At 39.3% G+C, this 14,219-nt stretch overlaps 2 protein-coding genes across 2 annotated transcripts in view; both read right to left on the reverse strand.

Annotated features, from left to right (window-relative positions):
- Positions 1-10,276, reverse strand: part of LOC107732553 (disks large-associated protein 1-like) — a 19,773-nt gene extending 9,497 nt beyond the window's left edge. The window contains exon 1 of the mRNA XM_016543911.1: positions 10,014-10,276. Coding sequence (XP_016399397.1) covers positions 10,014-10,276 — 263 coding nt within the window. The remainder of the gene's footprint in view (positions 1-10,013) is intronic.
- Positions 10,277-11,323: 1,047 nt separating this feature from the next.
- LOC107732554 (disks large-associated protein 1-like) overlaps positions 11,324-14,219 on the reverse strand; it is a 37,763-nt gene continuing 34,867 nt past the window's right edge. The window contains exon 3 of the mRNA XM_016543913.1: positions 11,324-11,539. Coding sequence (XP_016399399.1) covers positions 11,324-11,539 — 216 coding nt within the window. The remainder of the gene's footprint in view (positions 11,540-14,219) is intronic.

Raw genomic sequence — 14,219 nt, forward strand, 5'->3', positions numbered from 1 at the left:
CCAGCGAACAATTTCGGAATACAACCATACAAAAGTGTTTTGCATTAGACGTAAATAAACTGCTGTGCAGTGGGGTATGTGAATAATGGTGGTAAAAAATAAAAATTCTTTGCCAATAATGCATGGAAATTGCATGTAAACGGGAATGAAGAGCTTTGCTCTTGACATGTAAACATCATAATGCTATTAAGTCCTTACTCTGCTATTAGAAATAATCACATTATTCATGCGCATGTAAACATAGTCACTCTATATGTTTACATGGACATCAGTAATCTAATTATTTACCTTATTCTAAATAAGCCAATATTATGATTATGGTGTTTACATGAGTTGCTTTTAGAATATTCCTTTCATGTTCCCGTTTTACATGTTATAGTACATAGTTCGATTAATGGCACACGTCATTACGCCCCACGTGACGCCATCCGACGTCCCCTTCGGAATTTCACCCATAAACATATAGTTTGTCTTCGTGATGATGCCATGTACAGTTTTGGGTGTTTCATTTTTAATTTTATGAAAGCTTCAAATGCAGTTAATTATTTGTACGTGCATACAGACGATGGCGGTGTTGAAGCTCTTTTATTTGACGTCAAACTGTTGACCATTGCCGTGTGTGTATCCTGTCGCAAAATGTGGTGAAAAGTCCTACATGACGGTAACAATGTGAATAAGGTGTTTACATGTCTATTCTGCACTGCACTAATGTGCTGGACTTTTTAAAACTAGGGGTGGGAATCACCGGGTACCTCACGATACGATACACGATACAGCAATTCTGAGATAATTGATATATTGCTAGACAATCCTATAATGATACATCATGATATCTGTCAAAATATGAAAACAAAATGCCTGTGAAAAGGTTAAGTGCAGGTTCCCTCTCTTCATTCAAGTCCAAACTGCTGAAAATTCTGCAAAAATGAAAATTCTGTCATCATTTACTCACTCTCAAGTTGTTTTAAACCTGAATGAGTTAATAACAGAGAGTGAGTGAATTGAATTTAAATTTTTATGCGAACTACCCCTTTAATGACAAGCGGCAGCATGTCTATTATACAGGCACACATCCGTTTTTCTCTCAACTGTTTACTTTCACTTTAGACATAACCAACTGTGTTTATATGTAAACCTTGTGTGTTTTCGACAGTATTAGCACAATCAGATGTGAAAAATGCCTTAGTCCAGTAATCAGGTGCTGTTTGACAGGCTTTTCAGTGTGCGCGCGCTTTAGGTGTACGCGCTCAGAAAAAGTGTATGTCAGAAGAACAGCACGCAAATGAAATGTTTAACCGGCAAGGCTTTAAAGCACATGCAAATAGATCAGCTCTTGCATATCGCATACTCTTTGTCGAATTTGTTTGTCCCATCAATGGTATAAAAGCTGAGGTGTGTCCAGACTTTGGACTTAAACGTGGCTGGGGCATCTATTATTTTACTCACACTACTGTCCGCCATCCCATTAAAAACCTCTTTTTCTTAGGCTAGTTAACTTATGTTCACGTTTCCCTCTTTCATGTGTTGAGCGCCACCTCGAGGAGCCATGAAGTAGCGACGCTGGGAGCAGTGAAATCTATTTAAAACGCTTCATTTTATTAATTAAAATATCGATATTTGGCGCCAGCGTATTGATTCTCGTATTGCACGGAGAAGGACAACTATATATTGCCATATCCATATTTTGTCCCACCCCTATTTAAAACCACAGTGATGCAGTCATATTGCATTAGGCCTGTTAAATATATCTGTGGAGAACCTGCAAAGTCAATTAATGCTCAGAATAAGTGACGAGCTCCTGCTGCTTACAAGACCTCAGTCAACTGACATGGGAAGGTGTTTTACAATGCAAGAGCTTTTAAGGAAGTCTCTGGGCTAATTAGAGTAATTACTTGTACCTTTGCCACTGCAGTGGGGTGGCATATTGTGCTTCCTTAATTAAATCTGCACTCGGCTCCTGACCGGCAGGAATAATGGTGTTGTGTTACCGTGGAGACGCTGGCTGATATCTCCGCTGAGGGAAGCATGTCTGTCTGACCATCTAATCTTGCACCCCTCTATGTGTCCATGTGGATCCTTTATGGGCATATCAGCTGCGGTTCTGTCCGTCAAGCTGTGCTAGGAGCCCCAAGTCATACGGCAGGTTAGTAATTAGCACAGCGCTGAACCCTGGCTGATTAGTCATTCATTACTCAGCAGTAACAGAAAAGTCTGGTGACCTACATTAACAGGAGTCAGGTGCCCATGGGGAAACAGGGCACGGAGGTACAACAATCGAACTCAATCAATCTGAGCTCAGAGCTGGACTAAACCAAAGGAAGAACACAAAGACAGAGTGAAAGTCAAAGGATGTTTAACCGGCAAGGCTTTAAAGCACATGCAAATAGATCAGCTCTTGCATATCGCATACTCTTTGTCGAATTTGTTTGTCCCATCAATGGTATAAAAGCTGAGGTGTGTCCAGACTTTGGACTTAAACGTGGCTGGGGCATCTATTATTTTACTCACACTACTGTCCGCCATCCCATTAAAAACCTCTTTTTCTTAGGCTAGTTAACTTATGTTCACGTTTCCCTCTTTCATGTGTTGAGCGCCACCTCGAGGAGCCATGAAGTAGCGACGCTGGGAGCAGTGAAATCTATTTAAAACGCTTCATTTTATTAATTAAAATATCGATATTTGGCGCCAGCGTATTGATTCTCGTATTGCACGGAGAAGGACAACTATATATTGCCATATCCATATTTTGTCCCACCCCTATTTAAAACCACAGTGATGCAGTCATATTGCATTAGGCCTGTTAAATATATCTGTGGAGAACCTGCAAAGTCAATTAATGCTCAGAATAAGTGACGAGCTCCTGCTGCTTACAAGACCTCAGTCAACTGACATGGGAAGGTGTTTTACAATGCAAGAGCTTTTAAGGAAGTCTCTGGGCTAATTAGAGTAATTACTTGTACCTTTGCCACTGCAGTGGGGTGGCATATTGTGCTTCCTTAATTAAATCTGCACTCGGCTCCTGACCGGCAGGAATAATGGTGTTGTGTTACCGTGGAGACGCTGGCTGATATCTCCGCTGAGGGAAGCATGTCTGTCTGACCATCTAATCTTGCACCCCTCTATGTGTCCATGTGGATCCTTTATGGGCATATCAGCTGCGGTTCTGTCCGTCAAGCTGTGCTAGGAGCCCCAAGTCATACGGCAGGTTAGTAATTAGCACAGCGCTGAACCCTGGCTGATTAGTCATTCATTACTCAGCAGTAACAGAAAAGTCTGGTGACCTACATTAACAGGAGTCAGGTGCCCATGGGGAAACAGGGCACGGAGGTACAACAATCGAACTCAATCAATCTGAGCTCAGAGCTGGACTAAACCAAAGGAAGAACACAAAGACAGAGTGAAAGTCAAAGGGCACAAACACCCAGTTTGAGGTTAATGTTTTGCTTAAACTTTAAATTAAATGTAATATCTCTCAAATCCAACGGTTGTCATTTGATATTATTTAATTTATACAACAGCGAGTCTCTGATGCCCCTCTGGATAGACTGCTAATGGATTTTCAATTTGAATCGCAAAGACATGATTAATTTGAATTGAGCACCAACCTAGAAGGCAAAAGCTTTTGTATATCACATTCATGTTCTTAGCAAATGCTTTCCTAACAATGCAGTTTACTGTAAAAATATTAATACATAAAAAACAGCAAAATTTAGAAAATGATTGGACTCTATTGATTTGCATTAAAGCATATTTTGTTCACTCAAAGAGTGAGAACAGAGAGAAGAAGAAAAAACACCATCTGTATAGAACCTTTTTTACTCTGTTAAAAAAAAAAAAAAAAATATATATAATCAGGATGCACATAAGATCATAAAAGTCGCATATTCGTGTGTATATATATATATTTGTGTGTGTGTGTGTATGTACAATGGGTATAGAAAAGAATGGCCCCCCTTTAAAATAATCACATTTTGTTGCTTTGCAGCCTGAAATGAAGACAGACAGTTTTTATTTTATCCAGCTGTATTTACATCCTTATAACATCCAAGTGGAAGATAGAACATGTCAGAAAAACAAAACAAAACAAAAAAACAGAATCACCGAGTTTCACCCCCTTATGTCAGTATTTTGTTGAACAATCTTTTGCTTTAATTACAGCCTTTAGTCTGTTGGGATATGTCTCTGTCTCTACTAACTTTGCACATCTAGACTTTGCAATATTTGCCCACTCTTCTTTGCAGAACCGCTCAAATTCAGTTACATTTGATGGTGACCGTTTGTGGTCTGCAGTCTTCAAGTCATTCCACAGATTTTCAATGGAGTTTCAGTCTGGGCTCTGACTAGGCCATGCAAGGACATTCACCTTTGTCTCCTTCAACCACTGTGTGCTCAGTTTTGCTGTGTGCTTTGGGTCATTGTCATGTTGGAAGGTAAACCTTCTTCCCACTGACAACTTTCTGGCAGAGGGCAGCAGATTTTCCTCAAGAGTTTGACTGTATTTTGCCCCATCCATTTTTCCTTCTATCCTGGCAAGTGCTCCAGTCCCTGCTGCAGAGAAACACTCCCAAAGCTCAGTTGTGACTGCATGTGGACTTTCTTGAGGAGTGGATTTTTTCTGCAACCCTCCCATACAAGCCATATTTGTGGAGAGTTTGTGATACTGTTGTCACATGCACACAATGACCACTCTTTAGCCCGATTCGGACGGTAATTGTTTCTCATATGGACGTCTGTAAAAATAAATTTACATATCACCTCAGTGATAAAACTCATGGATTCGGATGGCGATCTATTCACAGTGGAGGAGCGAGTTCTGTGATCCTACGAACCCTGGAACGCGCTGCTCACGTGGCCAGTCATGATTGTCTGCTGTAAATAAAATGAATTTTATTGACAAATGTATTCTTATTGTGTAAAATGTATTTAAAAATAATTATGTAAAATAAATTCTTATTATTCCAAGCATATTTTATAATATATAATCCTATTTATTATTTGATTATTTAAATCTCCTGTTTAAAAATAGGAAAATAGACACGCTATAGTTATACACGATATATATCTGTTTATAATACACATTTTAAAATTGTATTGCATACCTGCTGCTGCCATAATAAATACCCATTTCGAATGTTTACATGCTTTTCTTCTCTTTCTGCTCCCAGTCGCTGTGGTGGAGCAGTTATGACGTATTGTTTTTTTAAAATACTTTCCAGCATTTCAGAAATAAATATGTATGCAAATTACACCGAAATACAACGTTACCTTACAGTGTTAGGGAGTGCTCAAAAAGGGTTTAAACACTGAATTTTGAATCAATTTATTCTCGTAAACTCAGAGATGTGGATTCGGACGGCAATTAAATTACCACACGACCTTGGTGTTTGTCAAAAAACAGTAGGTAATTCGGCCGGGGATTTTTACGGGGGTGGTGAGAGAAAAACACTGACATCCTGGATAAGGACGGCATTAAAATCACCAACTACCCCCTGTAAATGGTGAAAATCACTTACGTCCCCCTTAGAAACAATTACCGTCCGAATAGGGCTTTTGTCATAAATTCCTGCAGCTGCTTCAGAGTTGCTGTAGTCCTCTTGGTCGCCTCTCTGACCAGTTTCCTCCTGGCTCTTTCATCCAAGTTTTCAAGTTTAATATATTTATATAGCACCATTAAAACAGCAGCAGCTGACCAATGTGCTTTACAGCATCAAATAGGATAAATACAAGCAAAACAATAGAAAAATACTATCACAGATAATTTATCAACAAGATATCAAAAGAAAATCGGAACACCAACAGAAGTCAAATACAAAAATTAATCATCAAGGGACATTAAAAGCAATGGAAAAATAATTATTTTTAAGCAAAGATTAAAAAATCTCTATTGTAGGAGCAGGTCTAATATGAGCTGGTAACCTGTTCCAGAGTTTAGGACCCACGACGGCAAAGGCACGTTCACCTCTTTGTTTAAGTGTGAAGCGACGTCCTGATCCAGGGAGGGTCTGTGTTGTACCAAATACCTTCCACTTCTTAATAACAGAGGTCACTGTGCTTGTAGGCATTGATAAAGCCTTTGACATCTTTTTTGTATCCATCTCCTGACTTGTGCCTGTCCACAACTTCATCCCGGAGATCTTTTGACAGTGCCTTGCTAACCATAGTCGATTGTTTGCTTCAGTTGCACTACCAAGGACTGTAATGCTCCAGGAAAGCTCTTTTCATGCTGAGATAATCAAAATGACCACAGCTGATTCTGTTTTTTATTTTTTTATTTTTTCCTGACATGTTGGTGTTATATCTTTCACTTGGATGTTATAAGTTGCACTGAGTAAATATAGCTGGATAAAACAAAAACGGTGTCCGTCTTCATTTCAGGCTGCAAAGCAACAAAATGTGATTATTTTAAAGGGGGGTGATTATTTTCTATACCCACTGTATATGTGTGTGTTTTTAATTCATTTTTCAAGAGGAGCACAGGAAAATGACAAAAACCTGACAAAATTTACATCTTATTATTAAAACCGCTGAAATAAATGAGAAAACAAAACAACAGAGATCTGAGTCCCAGACAAATGAATATCTTGACTAGAAAAACAGACTTTCCCTGCACCTCTCCGTAGGGAGATGAGTGCAGCACAGCAGATAAAACAGACAGTTAATAAACTTGTCACTCTCAAAAGCTACATGGTAACAGATCTGCATGCTTGGCAGGTGTTAAAAGTGTTGACTATAGCACTGGTGCACTTTAAAATGGGATTTCTTGCTGTTAGATGGTCAGCTGGATGACAATTATGTGGCTAAAGCACAGTCATTCTTCAAGAGATGCCAAGTTTTGGATACCAATGCAGAATAACATGGTTATAGCTGTTGCCAACATCAAACACTTTCATTCTTACTTTTATTTCACTTTACTTGCAGTTTAAGTAACACACAAGACATATTATGAGGGCCCTTAATTGTGGAACTCAATGGAACTAATAAAATAAATCTGGAATGTAAACTTGAAAATCAATACTGAATCAGTTCAAATAATATAAAAAACTGCCATCAACAAAAAAAAAATCCAAAAATCAGCACAATATGATATCATCCATCTTTTGCTTATTGGTTCTTGTTGAATAATATTTGCTATTAACCTTTTTGTCCCATTTCCACAACAAATCTTCTGTACATGTTATGGGATCTGCTTTCAGGTGAAACATCACCCAGCATGATGTCTACTGACTCAGCAAATCATTCACTCAACTAATCAATTCAACTCATTCACAAGATTGAGTTCAACCAATAACTCAAGAATGAAACTTAGTTTGACTTCCAAACTGGTTAAAATGAATCAGTACAAAGCTACTCTTGAATCAGACATCACTAGATGAAATTGCAGCAAATGGTTACTGATCAATTTAGTATTGCATTATCAGAAAATATCCAATTTGTCACAGCTTCTCAAAGAAGTTCAGTTGAAAACAGAAGGTCTAAGCTGGGTGTCAGGACTGAGCTGCCTTTTTACAGAAAATAGTTGGGCAATTACATAGTGTCACGCCCATGGACTGTTTGTGTGTGTTTTGCTCCCCGTGACCCAGTTTCTCTCACTTGTTGATTGTGTTAATTTGATTCCAGGTGTGTCTCCTTAGTCCCCTCGATTAGTCCCTCGTTATCCTGTGTTTATAAGCCCCAGTCCGTGCAGCTAGTGTTTGTTGGGTCTACTGGTTATGTTCGTGTGTCATTCCTCGTTCCTGTTGTGGATTTACCTCTGTGATTGTTCATTAAAAGACTGTGCAACGCTTCTCCGCGTCTCCTGCGCTCCTTCCCTCCGGCAGAGTCGTGACAGAAGACCCGAGCTAGAAACAATAACCTCTGTGTGTTCCCTCCGTTTTTGTTTCCGTTTTTTTCCTCAGTGTTTTTTGTTCCGTTGTGTCCATGGATCCCCTCCTTCGCCCGGAATACCTCCTCCTCCTGCTGAAGCAGGGGGAGATTGCTCGAGGGCCACACCAGACTGTTCCTGGTGCTCGCCAACATCTCCAGCTACCCGGACGACGCGCTCTGTGAGTTCTATGACACTAGTTTAAACTCCGCGTACAGAGCGCCGTCATCCGAGGAAGGCCCTCGAGCGAATTTCGCCACATTTGTGGAGTGGACACTGGCGAGACACGGATCCCCGTTCATCATTTGTCCCAAGTTAAGCCCGGAGGCCCTCAGCCCACGATCAGCACGGTGTGAGCTCCACGGGACTGCCATCCTCCAGCGTCACCGTGGCTTGAGTACCCCTTGACTCCGCCTCCAGCCTTTAAGCCCCGGACTCCGCCTCGGCCCGTGGACCCGTCGGCTCCACCATGGCTCCTAGCTCCCTCCTCTCCGCCGTGGCCCGGCAGCCCACTAGCTCCGCCGGGCTCCCTTATCCCTCCGGCTCTGCCTTGGTCTGGCGCCGACCATCCTGCGCCTCGGGACTCCACTCCTCCGGCTGCGCCTCGTCCCTCCGGCTCCGTCATGCTCCTTCATCCCTTTGGCTCCTCCTCAGTCCTCTGTTGCTCCGGCTCCACTGCGGCCTTTTGGATCCACGCCTCCGCGTCAGTCGCCGGCGCCATCTGCTCAGCCTTGGCCCTCCGGATCCTCCCCGTCGCCCTGGCTCATCGTCTCTCCGTCTCCGCCTCGGGCTCCTCCGCTACCTGCTCCGCCACCCTTGGTCAGCCCCCTGGAGTCGGCGGCCATTCCTCCTCCATGGCTCCTCCCTCCGTCGGCTCCACTGTGGGTCGCCTTAATGGCTGTGGCCTGGGTCCCGCCCAGCTCCTCCTGTTCCAGCTCCAAGTCCTTCCCGTCTCCTCCCTGGCTCCTTCCTCCTGCAGTACCACCCTGGACTCTGTTTTTCATCCTCCTCCCGGGTGTCCGTCCTCCTCCCGAGCCTCCTCCCAAGTTCCCTCCGTCCATTCCTATGTTGTTTCTGTGGTGCGAGGATATGTCACGCCCATGGACTGTTTGTGTGTGTTTTGCTCCCCGTGACCCAGTTTCTCCCTCTTATTGATTGTGTTAATTTGACTCCAGGTGTGTCTCCTTAGTCCCCTCAAATAGTCCCTCATTATCCTGTGTTTATAAGCCCCAGTCCGTGCAGTTAGTGTTTGTCGGGTTTACTGGTTATGTTCGTGTGTCATTCCTCGTTCCTGTTGTGGATTTACCTCTGTGATTGTTCATTAAAAGACTGTGTAACGCTTCTCCGCGTCTTCTGTGCTCCTTCCCTCCGGCACAGCCGTGACACATAGATAATCTACCAGTTTAAATTATTTGCTATTACATACATGACACCTTTCATTTTTGCTTGTTTTCCCTCATTTTCATTTGTGTTTGTACTGATAAAAAAAGGCTATTCCATACCTGTCAAGACCATGTTTCACCTTTCCTACAGTAAACAATCATTATGAGAATTATGAAATGTATATTTAAATTATATTTGTGCTAATACATATTTCTAGCAATTTCCAGGAACATTAAACACTTGGTATATCAATTGAAGAATTAATTGCACAAATGGGCCTGCATGATACATGATTCTGTACATGGCAAGCGTTCAAAACTGTGTTAATTTAGTATCACTGATATACTATTATAGTTAATATCAACATTTTGAACTCATTTTTTTATATTTCCCGTTTTTATTTACATTTTAGTTAAAGGTTTAGTAATTTTGCTCTGTTTTTGTCATTTCTGTCATTATGTATCATTTTTTTGTCTATATACTTCTTAGTAATTTTTTATTTTTTAGTACTTAGCTCTTAGTATTGTTTTTTTTATTTTTTATTTTTTTTTAGAACTTTAAAATTAAACTAAAATAAAATGAGAAATATTACCTTGCCAGGTAGCTGAAATACATTTTTATAAGATATAATATATAATAAGATTTTTATATTTTATTTAAAAAAAATTGTTTTAGTTAACTAAAACCATGTTTCAAGATAAAAACTAGTGTGAGTGCTAAACTTTTACACAATACAAATTACACTGTGGATCTAAATCTTAGAACTTACTTCAGAGTGGTCATCTCTGTCAGTGATGGCTGGGTGGCTTTGAGGTAGCTGGCCCGTCGCGCCTGCATCTTGGGCGAGGGTTTAGGGCTGCCGTCCGAGTCTCCGCTGTCATCCTCCGCCATGGCTTTTACGTAACTCCCGCTGCGCATGCGTCTACACGGGATATCCTCATCTTTCCCAAGTGGAAAGCCTCCCCACTCGTCTTGAGGGACCTGCGGGGTCAGAGGTGACTCCGTGTCATGAACCTCATCCGAAAGGTGCATGTCACCATCCAAACTGCCTCCTGTGCACTCGGCTCCACAAATCACCCATACATACATACACGCACACACATTCTGATCTACACTTCCTCTCTTTGAGCCGGCAGAGATAATTAATGAGGCTGCCGGTGTGAGCTTGCATGATTACACTAACGACGCCTCCCTGGGTAGTTAAGCATCTGTCTCAGTGCAGCTCTCCCAGGGCAAACTCTCATCAATAGGACTCTCTGACAGTATGAGAAGTTGGACTGCGGTTTCAAGAGAGAGGAACGACTCAGAATGACAAAAGGGAAAAGCTTTCATTTTCAACTAGTACTTGGTTTTAGGATAATCAAATGCTAACAAACTAATTGTAATAAAGCCTTGACAAATGCTCATTAAGACTACATAAAAGCAATAAAGCATGTCTGATTTGTATGAAACCACTACTTCGAGTGGGAGGGGACCCTTTCTGAAATGGGCCAGGGGCTGAAAAACATAGGAAAAACAAAAACAAATAATAAGCATGTTTAAAGTGAAAAAAAAGTATGTAATTTTAAATTAAAAAAAAATCATACAATTAAAACTTCAACACTTCAACTAACACTAAATAAACTAAAATACTTAAAATAAAAATATATAAAAATGGTAACACTTTAGTAGGAACCAGTTCTCACTATTAACTAGTTGCTTATTAGCATGCATATTATTAACATATTGGCTGTTTATTAGTACTTATAAAGCACATATTCTGCATGTTTTTGTCATTTCTGTCATTATGTATCATTTTTTTGTCTATATACTATTTTTCAGTACTTAGCTCTTAGTATTGTTTTTTTTATTTTTTATTTTTTTTTAGAACTTTAAAATTAAACTAAAATAAAATGAGAAATATTACCTTGCCAGGTAGCTGAAATACATTTTTATAAGATATAATATATAATAAGATTTTTATATTTTATTTAAAAAAAATTGTTTTAGTTAACTAAAACCATGTTTCAAGATAAAAACTAGTGTGAGTGCTAAACTTTTACACAATACAAATTACACTGTGGATCTAAATCTTAGAACTTACTTCAGAGTGGTCATCTCTGTCAGTGATGGCTGGGTGGCTTTGAGGTAGCTGGCCCGTCGCGCCTGCATCTTGGGCGAGGGTTTAGGGCTGCCGTCCGAGTCTCCGCTGTCATCCTCCGCCATGGCTTTTACGTAACTCCCGCTGCGCATGCGTCTACACGGGATATCCTCATCTTTCCCAAGTGGAAAGCCTCCCCACTCGTCTTGAGGGACCTGCGGGGTCAGAGGTGACTCCGTGTCATGAACCTCATCCGAAAGGTGCATGTCACCATCCAAACTGCCTCCTGTGCACTCGGCTCCACAAATCACCCATACATACATACACGCACACACATTCTGATCTACACTTCCTCTCTTTGAGCCGGCAGAGATAATTAATGAGGCTGCCGGTGTGAGCTTGCATGATTACACTAACGACGCCTCCCTGGGTAGTTAAGCATCTGTCTCAGTGCAGCTCTCCCAGGGCAAACTCTCATCAATAGGACTCTCTGACAGTATGAGAAGTTGGACTGCGGTTTCAAGAGAGAGGAACGACTCAGAATGACAAAAGGGAAAAGCTTTCATTTTCAACTAGTACTTGGTTTTAGGATAATCAAATGCTAACAAACTAATTGTAATAAAGCCTTGACAAATGCTCATTAAGACTACATAAAAGCAATAAAGCATGTCTGATTTGTATGAAACCACTACTTCGAGTGGGAGGGGACCCTTTCTGAAATGGGCCAGGGGCTGAAAAACATAGGAAAAACAAAAACAAATAATAAGCATGTTTAAAGTGAAAAAAAAGTATGTAATTTTAAATTTAAAAAAAATCATACAATTAAAACTTCAACACTTCAACTAACACTAAATAAACTAAAATACTTAAAATAAAAATATATAAAAATGGTAACACTTTAGTAGGAACCAGTTCTCACTATTAACTAGTTGCTTATTAGCATGCATATTATTAACATATTGGCTGTTTATTAGTACTTATAAAGCACATATTCTGCATGACCATATTCTACATCCCTAATCCTACCCAATACCTAAACTTAACAACTACCTTACTAACTATTAATAAGCAGCAAATTATGAGTTTATTGAGGCAAAAGTTGAAGTTAATGGTTTGTTAATAGCGAGAATTGGACCTTTAATGTGACCATAAAACCTTTAGTATGACCATAAAAATAAAAATTAAAAAAATTATAATTAAACAACTAGGCTCAATCTCAATTTCCATTATGATATAGCTAACTTTTTCCTTTTTTAATAAATCAAGTAAAGCTACAACTCTATGCCCACGGATGTATAACAGAAGTAGGACCACATTTGGTTTCATTTTAGTTTTCATTGGTTTCACTTGATTATTTGACCTCAAAGAAGCCTGAGCTCAATGTAAACTCAGAGTTACCAAAATACCTGCCAGTTTGTTATAAATGCGATTGTTCAGCACATAAGTAAACACTTAAATAATTAATTTAATTGCATGACCTATCATTAGGTCATGATAGGTACATTCACAAATATCTGTAATACTTGGTGGTAATGTTATCATATAAAAACAAGGATCCACAGTATTAGTTTCATTGTTTAAATCCCTCTCAAAATTTCCAAAAAAAAATGATTCACTAATTACTAAAGTTGGATAAATCACAGTGTGTCAGGGAAATAATTGGACATAACTTTGGTCATTTTTATCTCTATTTTTAATATAAAGAAACAGAATGGGCCATCATCAATTAATTTTTTAATTATTATGTGGGTCTGGGAACTAGACTTGTGCCGGTATTCGGTAATGCGATATATCACGGTAATGAATATGCACGATATTGTTATCGTGGGCACTTCTAAATACCGTGAATAATTATATATTACAAATTATTCAGAATTTTGAATGCATTTTAAGAATACTTTTCCCATAAACTGGTCAAAATGCGCAACACGCTGTATGCTGCGTGAAAGACGCATGAGCACTCTGATGTAAACAAGCGGACGAGAAGCGCATGACGGAACATGTGAGAGACGCCCTGGATGAAAGCGCACTTTCACTCTCTGACAGCAGATGGCGCTAAACTGCAGAAATAATAATAATAATAATAATAATAATAATTCATTTAAATGCAGCCGTTACCCCGGAAACCCTGTAAACAAAGCAGCTGCACTACTTTCTGTTTCTGAATCGTGTTTAAATGATTTAAACAGCCATTCAGATTTGTGTATTTGCTATAATGTTCATCACAGCGCCAAATACTTAAATATTTAGACTTAATAGGCTATTTATTTTCAAACTTTTTTTTACATTTTAATCTGGACTACAACATGCCCTAGATATGGAAAGTTTGAAAGTGTTTTGATTCTTTATTGTTCGTTCACACTTTACATTAGGGCTTCATTAGTTAACATTAGTTAATTCATTAGTTAACATAAACTGCCAATGAAAAATTCTTCTGAACATTCATTAATCTTAGGTATTCCAATATTTAATAACACGTTGTTAAAATCGAAAGTTGCAACTGTGTTATTTAATGAGCTAACATGAACTAAGACTTGTATTTTTTAAACAAAGATTAATAACTTCTGTAGCAAATGTAGCTATTGCTCATTGTGAATGTTAATGCATTAAACACTTTTCTTATTGCATTTAAATGTTCAGTTATTTTTGTTATAAGAAAAAAGTTATTAAACCTGTTATACCTGTTATACACAGCACTTTTTTTAAAACTAAATTTCAATATCGTGATAATACCGCATACCGTGATAAAAGCATTAGCAATTAATCGCAACATGAAAATCTGATACCGGCATATCCCTATCTGAGGCTCATCAATATTAACAGAGCTGCTGAAAAGTCTCTTTATTTCATGTCAATAGTTCCTGTTTTCTCCTCATTTATTATGCTGATGTCTTC

The sequence above is a fragment of the Sinocyclocheilus rhinocerous genome, unplaced genomic scaffold (genome assembly GCF_001515625.1).
Source record: "Sinocyclocheilus rhinocerous isolate Xijiao unplaced genomic scaffold, SAMN03320098_v1.1 scaffold1420, whole genome shotgun sequence".
NCBI lineage: Eukaryota > Metazoa > Chordata > Actinopteri > Cypriniformes > Cyprinidae > Sinocyclocheilus > Sinocyclocheilus rhinocerous.